Below are 12,722 nucleotides of genomic sequence, written 5' to 3'. Positions count from 1 at the left end.
TACAAGAATACTTTATCACAAATGAATATGAAATTATTCCTGGCTGCTGTAGAGTCAAAGCAAAACAGATCTTTTCCAAATTCACTGACCCATATTACAATAATTTTCAAATATATTGGCTAGCAAATCTCTTATCCCTCTCCACCTCTGCAGAACTGGAGCAACTCACTCCCAATGGATGATTGAACAAATGGAGTAAGTACTGTACACATTTGACAAATTTCTACATAAAAACAACAGTGAAGGATTATGATAACAGCACAGTCCTACACAGAGTTATTCAGCATGGGATTCTTCTGCAACTAGCTACAGATTTACAGTTTTGTCCAGAATATTAGTACCTTAATCAACATTATTGCTTTCTTTAAAAGCTAAGAAAGGGTACTGTGGCTTGCTCCACAGACACCTACATTCTCCACCATACTGATGCACTTAAATGTTTCCTAGAAGTATCTACCATGTCTCTGCAATGGTCTTTGCTCCCAGTAATCATTTCAGTAATAAGTAAGTACAGCCACTGAATGCACACACTGTCTCAAAAACCTAATGGCTTAAAGTTCCATTTTCTCCACATTTGGGGCCTACAAATCATGCATATTACCTGCAATACCATGACTCATGATAATCTCACTTTACCTTGCTTCTTGATCGCATCTTCCCCCCAACCAGCTTCATGAACCTATTGTACTGCTCTTCTTGATTAGAAAGATCACGGATTTTTCTTATTTCCTCTTCCCTTTTTCTTCTTTCCTCCTCTTCCTCTTGTTTCCGTTGCTCTTCTTCCTTCTGACGCCTTTCTTGCTCTTTCTGTTGCTGCAGTTTTTTCCACACCTTCGTTTGCTGTTTCCTCAATGCTTGCTTAGCTTTAAAATAAAAGTATTGCTTGATTACATTTTATTTTCCCAAGTGCATAGAGAACAAAGAATGCAGCGTATCTAATCCTAGACACTACGTATTTTTGTTTCTGAAAGCCACTGCAAACCAATTTATAATTATTTACCTGCAGTGCTAGTTTTTTTGGCAGAGTGTGATTTTGCACTGGTTTTGACCTTCTGCTGCATGGTCTTTGCTTTCGTTAGTTTTTCTTTGCTTTCTTTCATCACTTGCTGCTCTTTCTGCTGCCACTTTTTACTAGCGGATTGTAAAGCTAGAAGCCTTAGTTGCAACTCTGACATCTCCTCTTCTTCATCGAGCAGCTTCTTTGGTGGGAAGAAAAGGATAACAATCTCTCAACTTTGCTTTCATCACTAAACTGATCAAACCCCCCCACACAAAAAAAAATTAGAACCCTTAACAGAAGGATAATTTTCAAACATCAAGTCTACATTCTGCCAGAATTAAGCAGCAACTTTGGCTTTTACAGGCTAAAGTCATAGTTTTCCTTACCTTCACCGCTGCAGCATCTGAAGGACTAAGTTTTTCCTCAACTTGTTCTTTTTCATCAGCTGCTGGTACAAAGAGATTTTTTCAAAGTTTAATGACAAAGCCAAATATTTGGAAACAAATAAATTAAAACACAACAAATGCTACACTTGTTTCAAAATATACAAAGTAGTGAGTATATTTATTACAGAAAGTGCTCCAAAGCCTGGGTATCTGGTTCTCACAATATTTCAAGGTGCAAAGCTCGGAGTGTGGTAACAAGCAAAGGATTCCTTCCAGACATGTTTTCCCTTCTTAATTTTATTTATATCCCAGATACATAGTGTGCACAGTAGAGAAAGAATAACCAAGGAGGCAGCATACCCACAAATGGAGATATGAAGACATGGACAAAAGCTGGGGGGAAATATTGCCAACCCAGAGGACATTTGCTCCATCTTCCCAATGGAAAAATTGGGGAACTCTGGAAAAAACTACTATGAAATGCTTTCTCTTTTAGAATGAGTGAAATGCTTTTCAAGACCTAAGTCTTCCAAACCACCTGTGGCCAGTCATGTGTAGGATGGGTTTGTTTGTCCATACTCCCTCCGCCAGGCAGCACAGCTTTTTCTAAAGATAGAATGGCAGCAAAATACATGGCCCTACTGATGCAGGATGTGCATATTTCTCCATTCACCTCCAATACTCCAGCTATAGTAACTACAACTTGTTCACATAATCCCTATGAATTGATAAAAAACAGAGCACGTGCTAAGGATACTGAAAAAAATGAGGAAACAGAACCCCCTTTTATCTCATTTTCAAAATGTTAACTCTTACATTTATCAATAAACGCAAAAGTTAAACGCAAAAGTTATTAGTACTGGTCTTCAAACTGTACTTACAAATCTATACGTATCATCTAAAGCTACTTTTCTGCAAGCAAAAGACAGGTTTCCAACTGGTATAGATCAAATTCCATAATCATGAGGCTATTACAAATAAACAGAAGTTACCCTGGTTAGAATCCAATAATTCAGATTTTTGTGATTGTTGCTTTATTCCATCTTTTGCTTTCTTCAGCTTGCTTCTCTCAGGTAACGTAGACAGTTTTTGCCTGAGAGGTTTCAGTTCAAATGCCTGAAAGGTTAATACTTGATTCTTCTCCTCAGGAAACACTTCACTTACAGTACCCTTTGTAATACTGACATGATCAATAGCAATTTGGTCCTCAAGACTGGTCGTTTTATCATCATCTTGCTGAGGAGTTTCTTCCTTGTTACTGAGAGCCAGTTTTTCATCTTTATCAATATATTCAAGTTCTAGTTGAATTTGTTTATGTTTCAGCAGGAGATCTTCAAAACTTTCTTCCACAGCATTATCATTTTTAGACGAATAACTCTGTTTTCTAGATGGGGACTTTACAAATGTTTTAGCTGCTTCATTTATTAAGGAAGTTACATGGAGTATGTAAGTCATTTAACACCATCATGAAGTGAGCATGAACAATACATAGCCACTGAAATTTAAATTTCCTACAGGCATACCAAAATTTTTCATTCCAAGCGGCTTTCTTCCCTACTCTCCCCCCTAGACAGCTCAGGCTAATTATAGGTACTAGTACCTTAGTGCTTTGCATAGAATCCCTATCCTCTATGGAGCACTGTCATAACAAGCCTGGATTGCTTCCACCCTGAGGTATGCCCACCTTGCCTGCAACTAGCCCAGGTGAGATCATCTTATAAAGTCTACTGAAAAAAATCAAGAAATTCAAACAAAAGAGCATTAAAACAATGCTGGACACTACCAAGATGTATTTTCTTGCCTCCCTGTGGCAGGTCTATCAGTTTAACAGTCAGATAAATTGCAGTTTCCCTGAATTTGAAATTATGTTTGCAAGCCATCAGCTCCTTGCGTTCAGTCTAAAGAGAAGAGGGAGACCTTCTCTAGCTTAACATGTCGACCCTGTGATACTCAGGACGGCATGTGTATGGATGCTGTGCTTAAAAAACGAAGTGCTTGCTTTTGTGCTAAGACACAGTAAGTCTGTGACTAAGATTATTTTGTGTTATCTATTCTACAGTTTTCCTATTTACATATTCTGGCTTTCCCAGATCTGGAGATCACCAAAGACCACTAGAAACCCTGGTAAACCAAACATCAGGCTTCTGATTTCAGCAGGCATTGCTAATTTTTGTTTTTTAAAAAAGAAGACGAGGAAAAGGCAGAGTTTGTCAGTAGGGTGAATTCTATAGCTAATTTGGAGATTTAAAATTTCTTGAAATTTTGAAGCCACAGGGAAAAAACTTTTTTCACCATCCCCCCCCAATCCTAGAATTTTTCTGGGAAATGGAAAAAAAATACAATATTAGTAGTCTTTACAGATTGAACATCACTTCACTACTTTGGAAACATAAAATGTAGTGTGCATAAATTGGCTTGGCATAAAAATATCATGTTTTATATACTAAAAGTACTGCTTATTCAGAAAATAATAAATTGAATTTACTTTTTAATTTTTCTTTTTTGTTACAAATGGAACTACAAGGTCCTGAAATGGAAAAAACACCTGAACTATAATGAACCTCTTTTGCAATTTATGAAAGCGGGCAAACAACCCCCCAAAGAAACCATCAACATAACAAAACTGAGAACATTATTTTATCTCCTCCAATCCTCCATAATGCAAACAGCTGAGTGGACAGAAATAGATCCACCAACCATACCAACAAGATGAAGTCCACAAGCAAAAAGGACACTGAAAACTTTTTCTATGAAAATTGCAGTGCCCCATAGAGACAGAAATAAATTTATCTTGCAGAACAAAGTTTGAATCCAGTAGCATCTTTAAGACCAACAAAGTTTTATTCCAGACATAAGTTTTATTCAAGACATAAGTTTCAGATACACAAAAGTTTATACCTTGAATAAAACTTTGGTCTTTTTTTTTTTTACTATTTTGTGAGTATTCTGTGTGTGTACTTACGAGTCTGGAAGTTATGGTGACTTCTGGTGACCCCTAGTGGGACTAGGATGTTTCAGAGAGATAGCTTGATAACATGCCTCTGTGTCCCAGCCCTGGTATTCCTTGGAGGTCATTCCGAGTACTTGCCAAGGTAAGCCCTGCTTAGCATCCAAGTGTATAGAAAAAGCCTTTTCTAAAATCTTCCCGGCTGGGGCCAGATGGCCTCCTGGTATCACTACTGTGTTATTTCTGTCACCTGTACAAATGGCTTGCCAGATGGCCAGACCAGCATCTCCATATACAAGGCACTTTGACACCTTTGCCAAGAGAAGGCGACTTCCGGAGTCTTCCCAGGCTTGGGACAGCTATGCCCAGTACATTAACACATCAAAAGCATTCCCTGACATGACACATGGTCAATAGCAGAGGCTGGAGTGGGATGCCCAACTCCTAGCCAATCAAAACATACCTTGCCTGACAACGCATGGTAACCAGAGATGGGAACGCCTTCCCACTCTCTCACTATTGGGTAAATGGCGATATCTGGTGATGATGGGAGGGGGGACTAGCTGCCCACAGCACCATGGGGTTCCTTTTCAAGATCCCCTGGTGAGACCTTGGACTATTTCATCTGATACCTCTGAAAGCCTGGTAACTATGACTTACTTCTAGTGTGTAGCTAGAGCTGAACAAGCTATAGGTATCTATTGTTTCTTATCTTTTGCTAGTCTCATGTCATATGCATGCTTGTGCACTGAATAAAGATAATATAATCAATATTATCTGGACCTGTTCTTTCTGTTGCAACCTGATCTCTAAGACTGAATCTTGTGCCTAAGGCCGTTCACCTAAGGAGCCTACCACTGTGGTAATTAACTGTTTGCAGCCCTGGTATAGAGCTGGTAACGTGGTCAGTCCAATAAAGCAAGGAGTTTGGGATCTTGGCTCCTGAGCTGTGCTGTGAGACTGGTTAACAAGATCCTGGTGGCAAACTACGGGTAAAGCCTGGAGAGTGTGCAGACATTCTCCTGGCGTTTAATTGTTCCTGAACGCCTTGGTTCCTCTCCCCATCCCTGGACTGGGGTGAGGGGGAGAAACCATGACACCGAGATCTGATGAGATCGGGCTTGCCTGGGCTGTCCAGGTCAGGACTACTTTGTTGGCCTTAAAGGTGCCACTGGACTCAAACTTTGCTCTGCTGCTTCAGACCAACACAACTACCAATATATCTTTCTCTTGCATTTGAGAATTGTATCCTCAGTATTTTCTCAGTATCTGAATTGTATTCCAGTATTTTCTTACCCTCAGTGCACAGGAATTGCAATGATTTGATAGTTTACATAAGGTTACATAAAAGTCTTCATGTTACATAGTTTCAGAAATAATAATGGAGAATTAAATATATGGACTTCCAGTTGATGGCGGCGCGCTAACAGTCTCACCTCCCATACCTCTCGGGGGTGAGGGTGTGCTCTGGCCGGGGAAGGGGGTGAGCAGGCTCGCAACCCCCCCCAGGGACCCGGTGAAGGGACCCTGGCCAAGGAACTCTCAAGAGGCGGCCTCTTAAAAGGGCGGAATGCCTAAGAATTGAGGCGCCTCTTCGTTCCAATGGTTCCTCGAGCTGAGAGACCGAACGGGACCAGTGACGCTAACCGGGGCAAGCGCAGGAGAGCCAGCATCTAAAATGAACGTAAGTCAATTCAAGGCGTTTTAAAGCTTAAAAGGAAGCTCCCCACCCTGCTAGACTGAACTGGAGAAAAACGAGTGGGGGGAGGGACGCCTCCCGATAGCACGAACATTTAAGTGAGAGGGGGGGAGCGGAAGAGAACGCGGAGAAAACTGCATAAAGGCACTTGCCCGAGCAAGTTTTAGCGTCCAGGTGCAAATTCAGAAACTTTTGAAAAGCCGGAGAAAAGTAAACAACTAAGAAGATGGCGGGGAAGAAGGTCAAAGAAAGACTGGTGAAATCGAAACTTGAAAGTCCTAAACCGGAAACTCCCAGTGAGATGGCAAAGTCTGTAGCAGAGTACATGCACCCTCTGCTGGAACAGTTGAATAACTTCAAAGACCAAATGTCAACAGTGACACAGAGTACAACCACAACAAAAGCACAATAGGCTATTTGATACAAATCATGAAGCAGGAGGCCGAAAAGGTGAAGGAAGTGGCTGCGACTACGCAGAAAGTAAAGAAGAAAGTACAAAAGCTGGAAGAGAAGACAACTTATTTAGAAGATCAAATGCTACAAGTACAAATGGAAAAGGCCAACATGGTTCTTCACTTCCAGGGCATGCCGGAAAAACCAGGAGAGAATCTTAAAGAAGTTATGAGAATTGCTAGCCCCAGTGACAGAAATGGAAAAGGAACTGTTGCTAAACGAAATGGATGTGGTATTTAGATCATATTCAGGATATATAAAAAAGAATAATCTGCCTGGGGAAATTGTTGTAAGATTCTCGAAGAGGCATGTGAGGGATGCAATCCTGAAAGCGGTTTCTGGAGCCCCCCTGAAAGTGGGAGAAAGTGTTATCAGAACGCTAAAGGATATTCCATTTGAGGTGAGACAAAGGAGAAAGAAGTACAAAGAGTTGGTGCTTTTTCTTCAGACGAATTCAATTGGATATAAATGGTTGTTTCCAGAAGGAATCGCTTTCAAGATCAAAGACAAAAAAGAAAAGATTGACTCTGTTGTAAAAGCCAAAGAATTTTTGAAGACTGAGCTGGGAAAATCAGAGGATGAACAAAAAGAAGAGGACAGCAAGTCTAGCGGCGAGTTGGACTCTGGTTCTTCCGGAGAGGACTCTCAATCTGAAAAGAGGGCAGCTGCCCCAAAAAGTCTTTACAAGCTATGGGAAAGACGGGGAAAAAAGAAGTAAAGGCTGAAGGACTCTGAATGGTGCCTTGGAAGATGATGAAAAGGGATGATTTGGGGGCAGTGTCTTTAGACAGTGAAGTTGTAAGAGCTTTTACAAAGAAAAAGTATTATTGATTTTTGACTCAGTTTGTTATATGCTTAAAAGAAGGGAAGTTTTAACGGTAACTAAGCCAATGAAGATCTCTCTTGGGTTTTTAGGTGTGGGTATCTTTTCTTTATCCTGTATTTGTAGTCCCCCTTCCTGTTTTTCTGTAGTAGTTTTTTGTAGTTTGAAAAAATAATAAAAAATCTCCTCCGGGGGCTTTAAAAAAAGAGAGAGAATTAAATATATGAACATCTTGCCATAAGCATGTTATTAAGCACTGTAAAAGAAAATATTCCATAATCCATTTTTCCCAGAAAAAAACCCGGCTTTGGAAAACACCCCCCCCCCGTTTTCCCCCCTGGGCCTTCCTATCTCTGATCAGATTTCTGGTATAAAACAGTTTTTAAATCTATATTTATATTTGAATGTAATATTACCTATGCATTGGTTAAAACAACCTTATCTGTGCGAATGTTACAAGACCAATTTAAAGGTACAATAACTTAACCTAAGCTTTCACAGGAAGCATAGAGAAAAAAACAAAGGCTCAGCCTACCCACATGATGCCATTGCTCTCCTTTGCCTCTACAGCACACAGGGTACACGAAGTCCCTGAGCTTCTTTTAAAATACAGTGACTTATTGATATGCTCAACAAATCTTCAGCTACAAAATGACAAATGACAGCAGTGGGAAAAAGTCAGCTGGGAGGAAGTCAACCAACAGTGACTACCACACCTAGTCAGTCATAAGCATACATTGTGATGAACCAAAGGAGATGAAGCTGAATTCAGAGAGCAGCTGCATGTTTACATAAAGTTACTTGAAAGCTATACAAGTTTATAATTTATAGGTTCTTATTCCGAAGATCTCAGTGATAAATTATATTTTAACTGCCAAAAATAAAATCACCACCGTGCGAGATAACCATTTGCTATCTTTCTACCTAGCCTTACAGTCAAGTAAGGATGTGAACCCTTGTTTCTCCAGACACTCTATGCACTACACCGTACTAGTTGCTATAAGATCAAAAGTTGTGCAATGTTCACTTAAAACAGCTATTTTGAAAGAATCAGATGGAACTGACTGTGTCACCTTCAGCAAGTATAAAAACAGGAAATGGTGGGGGGAGCAAAATCTTCAGCTGTAATTCTAGGACATTTAAAAAAACAGATTTTTCTGAACAGACAATTTATGGGTAAACTACAATATAGCTTACACAGCCCAAGCTACTCTAAAATAACAAGTCAGAATCCAAACTTTCTTTCTTGTATTCCATAAACAAAACTGAAACCAGAACACAGAGCAAGAACCACACCCTGATCAAGGAGCAAAGGAATGGTAAGACTGCAGTAGTTACATTTCTTCAACAATTTATCTGCCCATATACTAAATGCTCAAGAGACGAACTGTTATACAAACTCCTGAAAATTGGAACACTACTTAAAAAGCACAGGCTCTCTCAAACCTAGTTCATAATAAATGTAACCAACACCTAATTACTACTATCAAACTATTCCAGTGTAGATATTATTCCGGATTTTACAAAAACAAGTTAACGTAGCAAGAAACACTAATTGTGCACCACAATTCAATATATACCGTGTTTTCCCGAAAATAAGACACTGTCTTATATTTATTTTTTCTCAAGAAGACACACTAGGGCTTATACCACAAATGCATAGAAATCCTGCTAGGGCTTATTTTTGGGGTAGGTCTTATTTTCGGGGAAACAGGGTATGTGCAAAAAACTAAATCTTACTATTGAGCACTATCTAGTAAGTGTATTCTGCACTGCACCCCTTGTTGCACCATAGAGGCATACATGGATTTTGTTACATGATGCTGACAAATACCTATAACCACACTTTTATGAGTCTTTGTGTTTGACAAGCCTCTCTACCATTTTTTGTTGTTCAGTCGCACAGTCGAGTCCAACTCTTCGCGACCCCATGGACAAGATCTCGCCAGGCCCTCCTGTTTTCCGCCGTCCTCTGAAGTTTGCTCAATTTTATGTTCGTTGCATCCTTTGCCATCCTTTGACCTTCAATCTTTCCCAGCATCAGGGCCTTCTTCAGTGAGTGCTCCCTTTTCATTTGGTGGCCAAAGTATTACCAGTTATTATAACTGAGAACACAACGCAATTGTACAATCAACCCTTTGTTCAAATGTGTGAAGTTTAGCAACACTTTGTATAAGTGTCACACACACCTAAGATCCCACTCTTTTCCAAATCATCAATTTTCGGGCATTCCTAATTGAAAAGCCCGCCCTGACCTTGATAACCCAGGCTAGTATTTGGTATCCAAGGAATACCAGTGTTGGGAGGCAGAGGCAGGCAATGGCAAACCACCTCTGAAATGTCTCTTGCCTTAAAAACAAGTCTCGCTCGCCACCTCATGGTGCATAACACTAAAGTGCTAGAATGTCTGGCTGCCAGACAATCTTAGGACCTCCTGGCTATTCTACACAAAATGCCATACGAGAATAATCATACAGAAAGCAAAACACCTGGGGGGGGGGGGGAGAACCCTGAAGCAACAGGAACACAGAAGCCATGAAAATCAGAAAGCGGAAGAGCCCTAGCTTTTTACAGTTGCACGCAGCCAGCCCCTCCCTTACTCCGAGAATACGAAAAAATAGTTTCAACTCTTTGTTTTTTTGCCCCTTATGCTGTTGCCGAAGCAGTCCCCGACCTGCTCTGAGAGAAACAAACGACAGGGCGACCGCTCCCTACGGCCACAGCCTCGCCTTGGTCAAGCGACTCCTGCAGTTCATCAGAGCAATCCATGAAGGCAGGCTCGCACCGGCCCGCCACGCACGCCACCCCATCCCCTACTACGAGAGAGAAGGCCGCAGCGCCAGGCCAGGCCAGGCCAGGCCTCCCACGCGAAGGATACATTTCCGAGGCGAGGCCTCCCTCCATCCCTGGCTGTTGTTGTAGCCGCCGCCCCCACCGCCGCCTCCCGGGGGCCTCCCAGGGGGGTTGCCGCCCCGGCTCCTGCCCCAGCGGCAGCCGCCCCGGTAAGGCCTGCCTCGGAAGCGAAACCGGTCCAGCGCGTTGTGGCTGCGCTCCCAGAACGACAGCCTGGGGCCGGAGTCGGGCGGCAGCCGCAAGCAGGCAGAGGAAGGCGGCGGCTGTGGCCGGAAAGCCTCCTTCAGCCGGTATCCGCCGCCGTGGCTATGCAAGTGCCCGAGCTCCGGCGGGGGCTGGTGCCGCAGATGGGGGAGCCGGCGGGACGAGACGAGGAGAAGGCTGCTGCGGACGTCGGGGGGAGGCCTACGCCTGGCGTAGGGGCCCTTTGGGCCACCGCCTCGGTTGCTACTCCGCTCTGGAGGCCCTTCGGTATTGTCGTCGTCACTGATTTCTCCGTCCTCCAGCTCGCCTTCCTCTTTAGGGGAGAGGCCGCTCGAGGGTGCCGCCGCCGCCGCCTCTTCAGCCTCAGCCGCCGCCATCGCAGTCGGTCGGCGCTACCAGGCCGGCAGAAAGGAGAGGAAGAGGCTCGGGCCGATCCGCCCACAGGCTCCCTACTCAGTTTCGAGTCCTTTCCCGGAATACCGCGGCGGGCCGGGTAGACCCTAAACTTGTACGCGCACAACACCCTTTCCCCTTGGCTGACGGAAACTCTCGCGAGATCCCCCTTCCTTCGAGAAGGATCACAGGGGGGGGAGAATTAACATCACAAAAGGGGGCGAGTGGCATGATGGGAATTGGAGTCCCCCGCTGCCTGGCAACAATCTTCAGGGCATCTCTGTTTCAGGCAACAAGCAGGGGGGAATAACGGTCCCTTAACGGAACTGGTTCTCCTGCTGTGCGGAAAAGGTCAAGGAAAGTAGCCACTTCAGTGAAGTTTGGGTCTAGAGCACAATCGACATCAAGCGTGCCACGGGTGGGTGTCTCTAAAGCAGTTTTTAAAAATTCCAAGAATCTTTATATTTCTACAGGGAGGGGCCAAACTGCAAAATTTTGAAATTACTTTTGAAAAGTTTATGGGTCCGGGATAATATGGAGTGAGGAGTTTTATCCTTCCAGGATGGAGACAACTGGGTAACTACAGGAACCAAGTGTTCGTGAAACAGCTTCATATTGCGCTCCTTAGGTCTCCTGTGGTTTGAAGAATCTCCAGCAACATAAAATAAGATTAGGGTTCTTGTTCCGCAAAACTGTGGATTATCCACTCTTCCTCATGGCATCCTTCCCACACATGCTTTTAAAATAATCACTCCGTGCCTGGCTGGGCTCCTAACTTCTTTTCATTCTTTTTAATCCTCTGAGAAGCAATAGCTTTGATTTTCTTACAGTCAGCAGGACAAAAGCGAGGGTGGAGAACGACCCACAAATTATAACACTCATTCTTAGCATTGGTACTGCATCCAAACACACTACGTTCAACATACTTCTCTCTGAACCAACACAATTTCTGTTGGATGGTAGTAAAATGTAAGCTGTTGGAAATTAACAGTTGTCATCAAGGAAAATAACCTATTCTTTATATTTCATTTAGGCTTGGGCATTTGACTAGCCATACAAGATTTGGTCTGCTGACAGATCAAATAATGGTGAAACAATTTGAAGTGTGAACTCTGGGACAATATATATAAAGACCTGTTTGTCCTTGTAATGCTAAAACTCAAGTTCAATATTTGAGCAGTCTTCACTTACATGAATAAAGGGACGGTTTCTACACAGACACCACATGTTACAAGAGAACAAATTGTGAGTTCAGTGGCACATTTAAGACCCACAAAAGTGGTCTTAATGCTACTGGACTCAAAATTTGTTCTGCTGCTTCAACATGGCTGTTCACCAGTATCTAGCTTTGTTGTTCAGTCGCACAGTGAAGTCCGACTCTTCGCGACCCCATGGACCAGATCCTGCCAGGCCCTCCTGTCTTCCGCCGTCCTCTGAAGTTGGCTTAATTTCATGTTCGTTGCATCTATGACACTGTCTAACCATCTCATCCTTTGCCGTCCCCGTCTTCTTTGACCTTCAATCTTTCCCAGCATCAGGGTCTTCTCCAGTGAGTGCTCCCTTCTCATATCTAGCTACAAGTTACAAAATGGAATGGATAAACTGCCAAGTGTAAAGCACACAGCATATCATTAAGCACATGTTTACTCCAAGGACAATATAGAACTCCATATTCAGGTTGCACATTATGTGCACCTTTTCCCTTAAAACTCCACAACAAAAAGACTTACTAGAAACTAGTAGATCATGGCCTCAGCTCAACATAATACTATGGTCATCTACTAGTTCCTGACTTAAACTGAGGGGGAAGCAGCCATGAGGGTTTGAGAAAGGGGGAAAAAAAGCAGTGATGTATGAGCAAGACCAGCAAAAATGAACACCTTCCTGTCCATGCACAGCATCCAAAAGTATTATGACTGATCATTCCAAAAGACTGTACCAAAGCAGGCTTGGAGAACATTGCA

General features: G+C 42.7%; 1 protein-coding gene across 3 annotated transcripts in view; it reads right to left on the bottom strand.

The window, feature by feature from the left end:
- Nucleotides 1–10,890, bottom strand: part of ZFC3H1 (zinc finger, C3H1-type containing) — a 64,908-nt gene extending 54,018 nt beyond the window's left edge. Inside the window, exons 1-5 of one of the 3 annotated variants that reach the window (XM_015405719.1) lie at nt 10,187–10,890; nt 2,379–2,801; nt 1,387–1,448; nt 1,001–1,199; nt 637–863 (exon numbers count right to left, since the gene is read on the bottom strand). In XM_015405719.1, the coding sequence (XP_015261205.1) occupies nt 637–863; nt 1,001–1,199; nt 1,387–1,448; nt 2,379–2,801; nt 10,187–10,742 (1,467 nt within the window). In that variant the 5' untranslated portion in view covers nt 10,743–10,890. The remainder of the gene's footprint in view (nt 1–636; nt 864–1,000; nt 1,200–1,386; nt 1,449–2,378; nt 2,802–10,186) is intronic. The other 2 variants (XM_015405721.1, XM_015405722.1) reach the window with 2 other exon arrangements.
- Nucleotides 10,891–12,722: the final 1,832 nt, after the last annotated feature.

Source organism: Gekko japonicus, unplaced genomic scaffold (genome assembly GCF_001447785.1).
Source record: "Gekko japonicus isolate JY-2015 unplaced genomic scaffold, Gekko_japonicus_V1.1 scaffold53, whole genome shotgun sequence".
In the NCBI taxonomy this organism is placed as follows: Eukaryota; Metazoa; Chordata; class Lepidosauria; order Squamata; family Gekkonidae; genus Gekko; species Gekko japonicus.
This window is presented reverse-complemented; position numbering and strand designations above follow the sequence as displayed.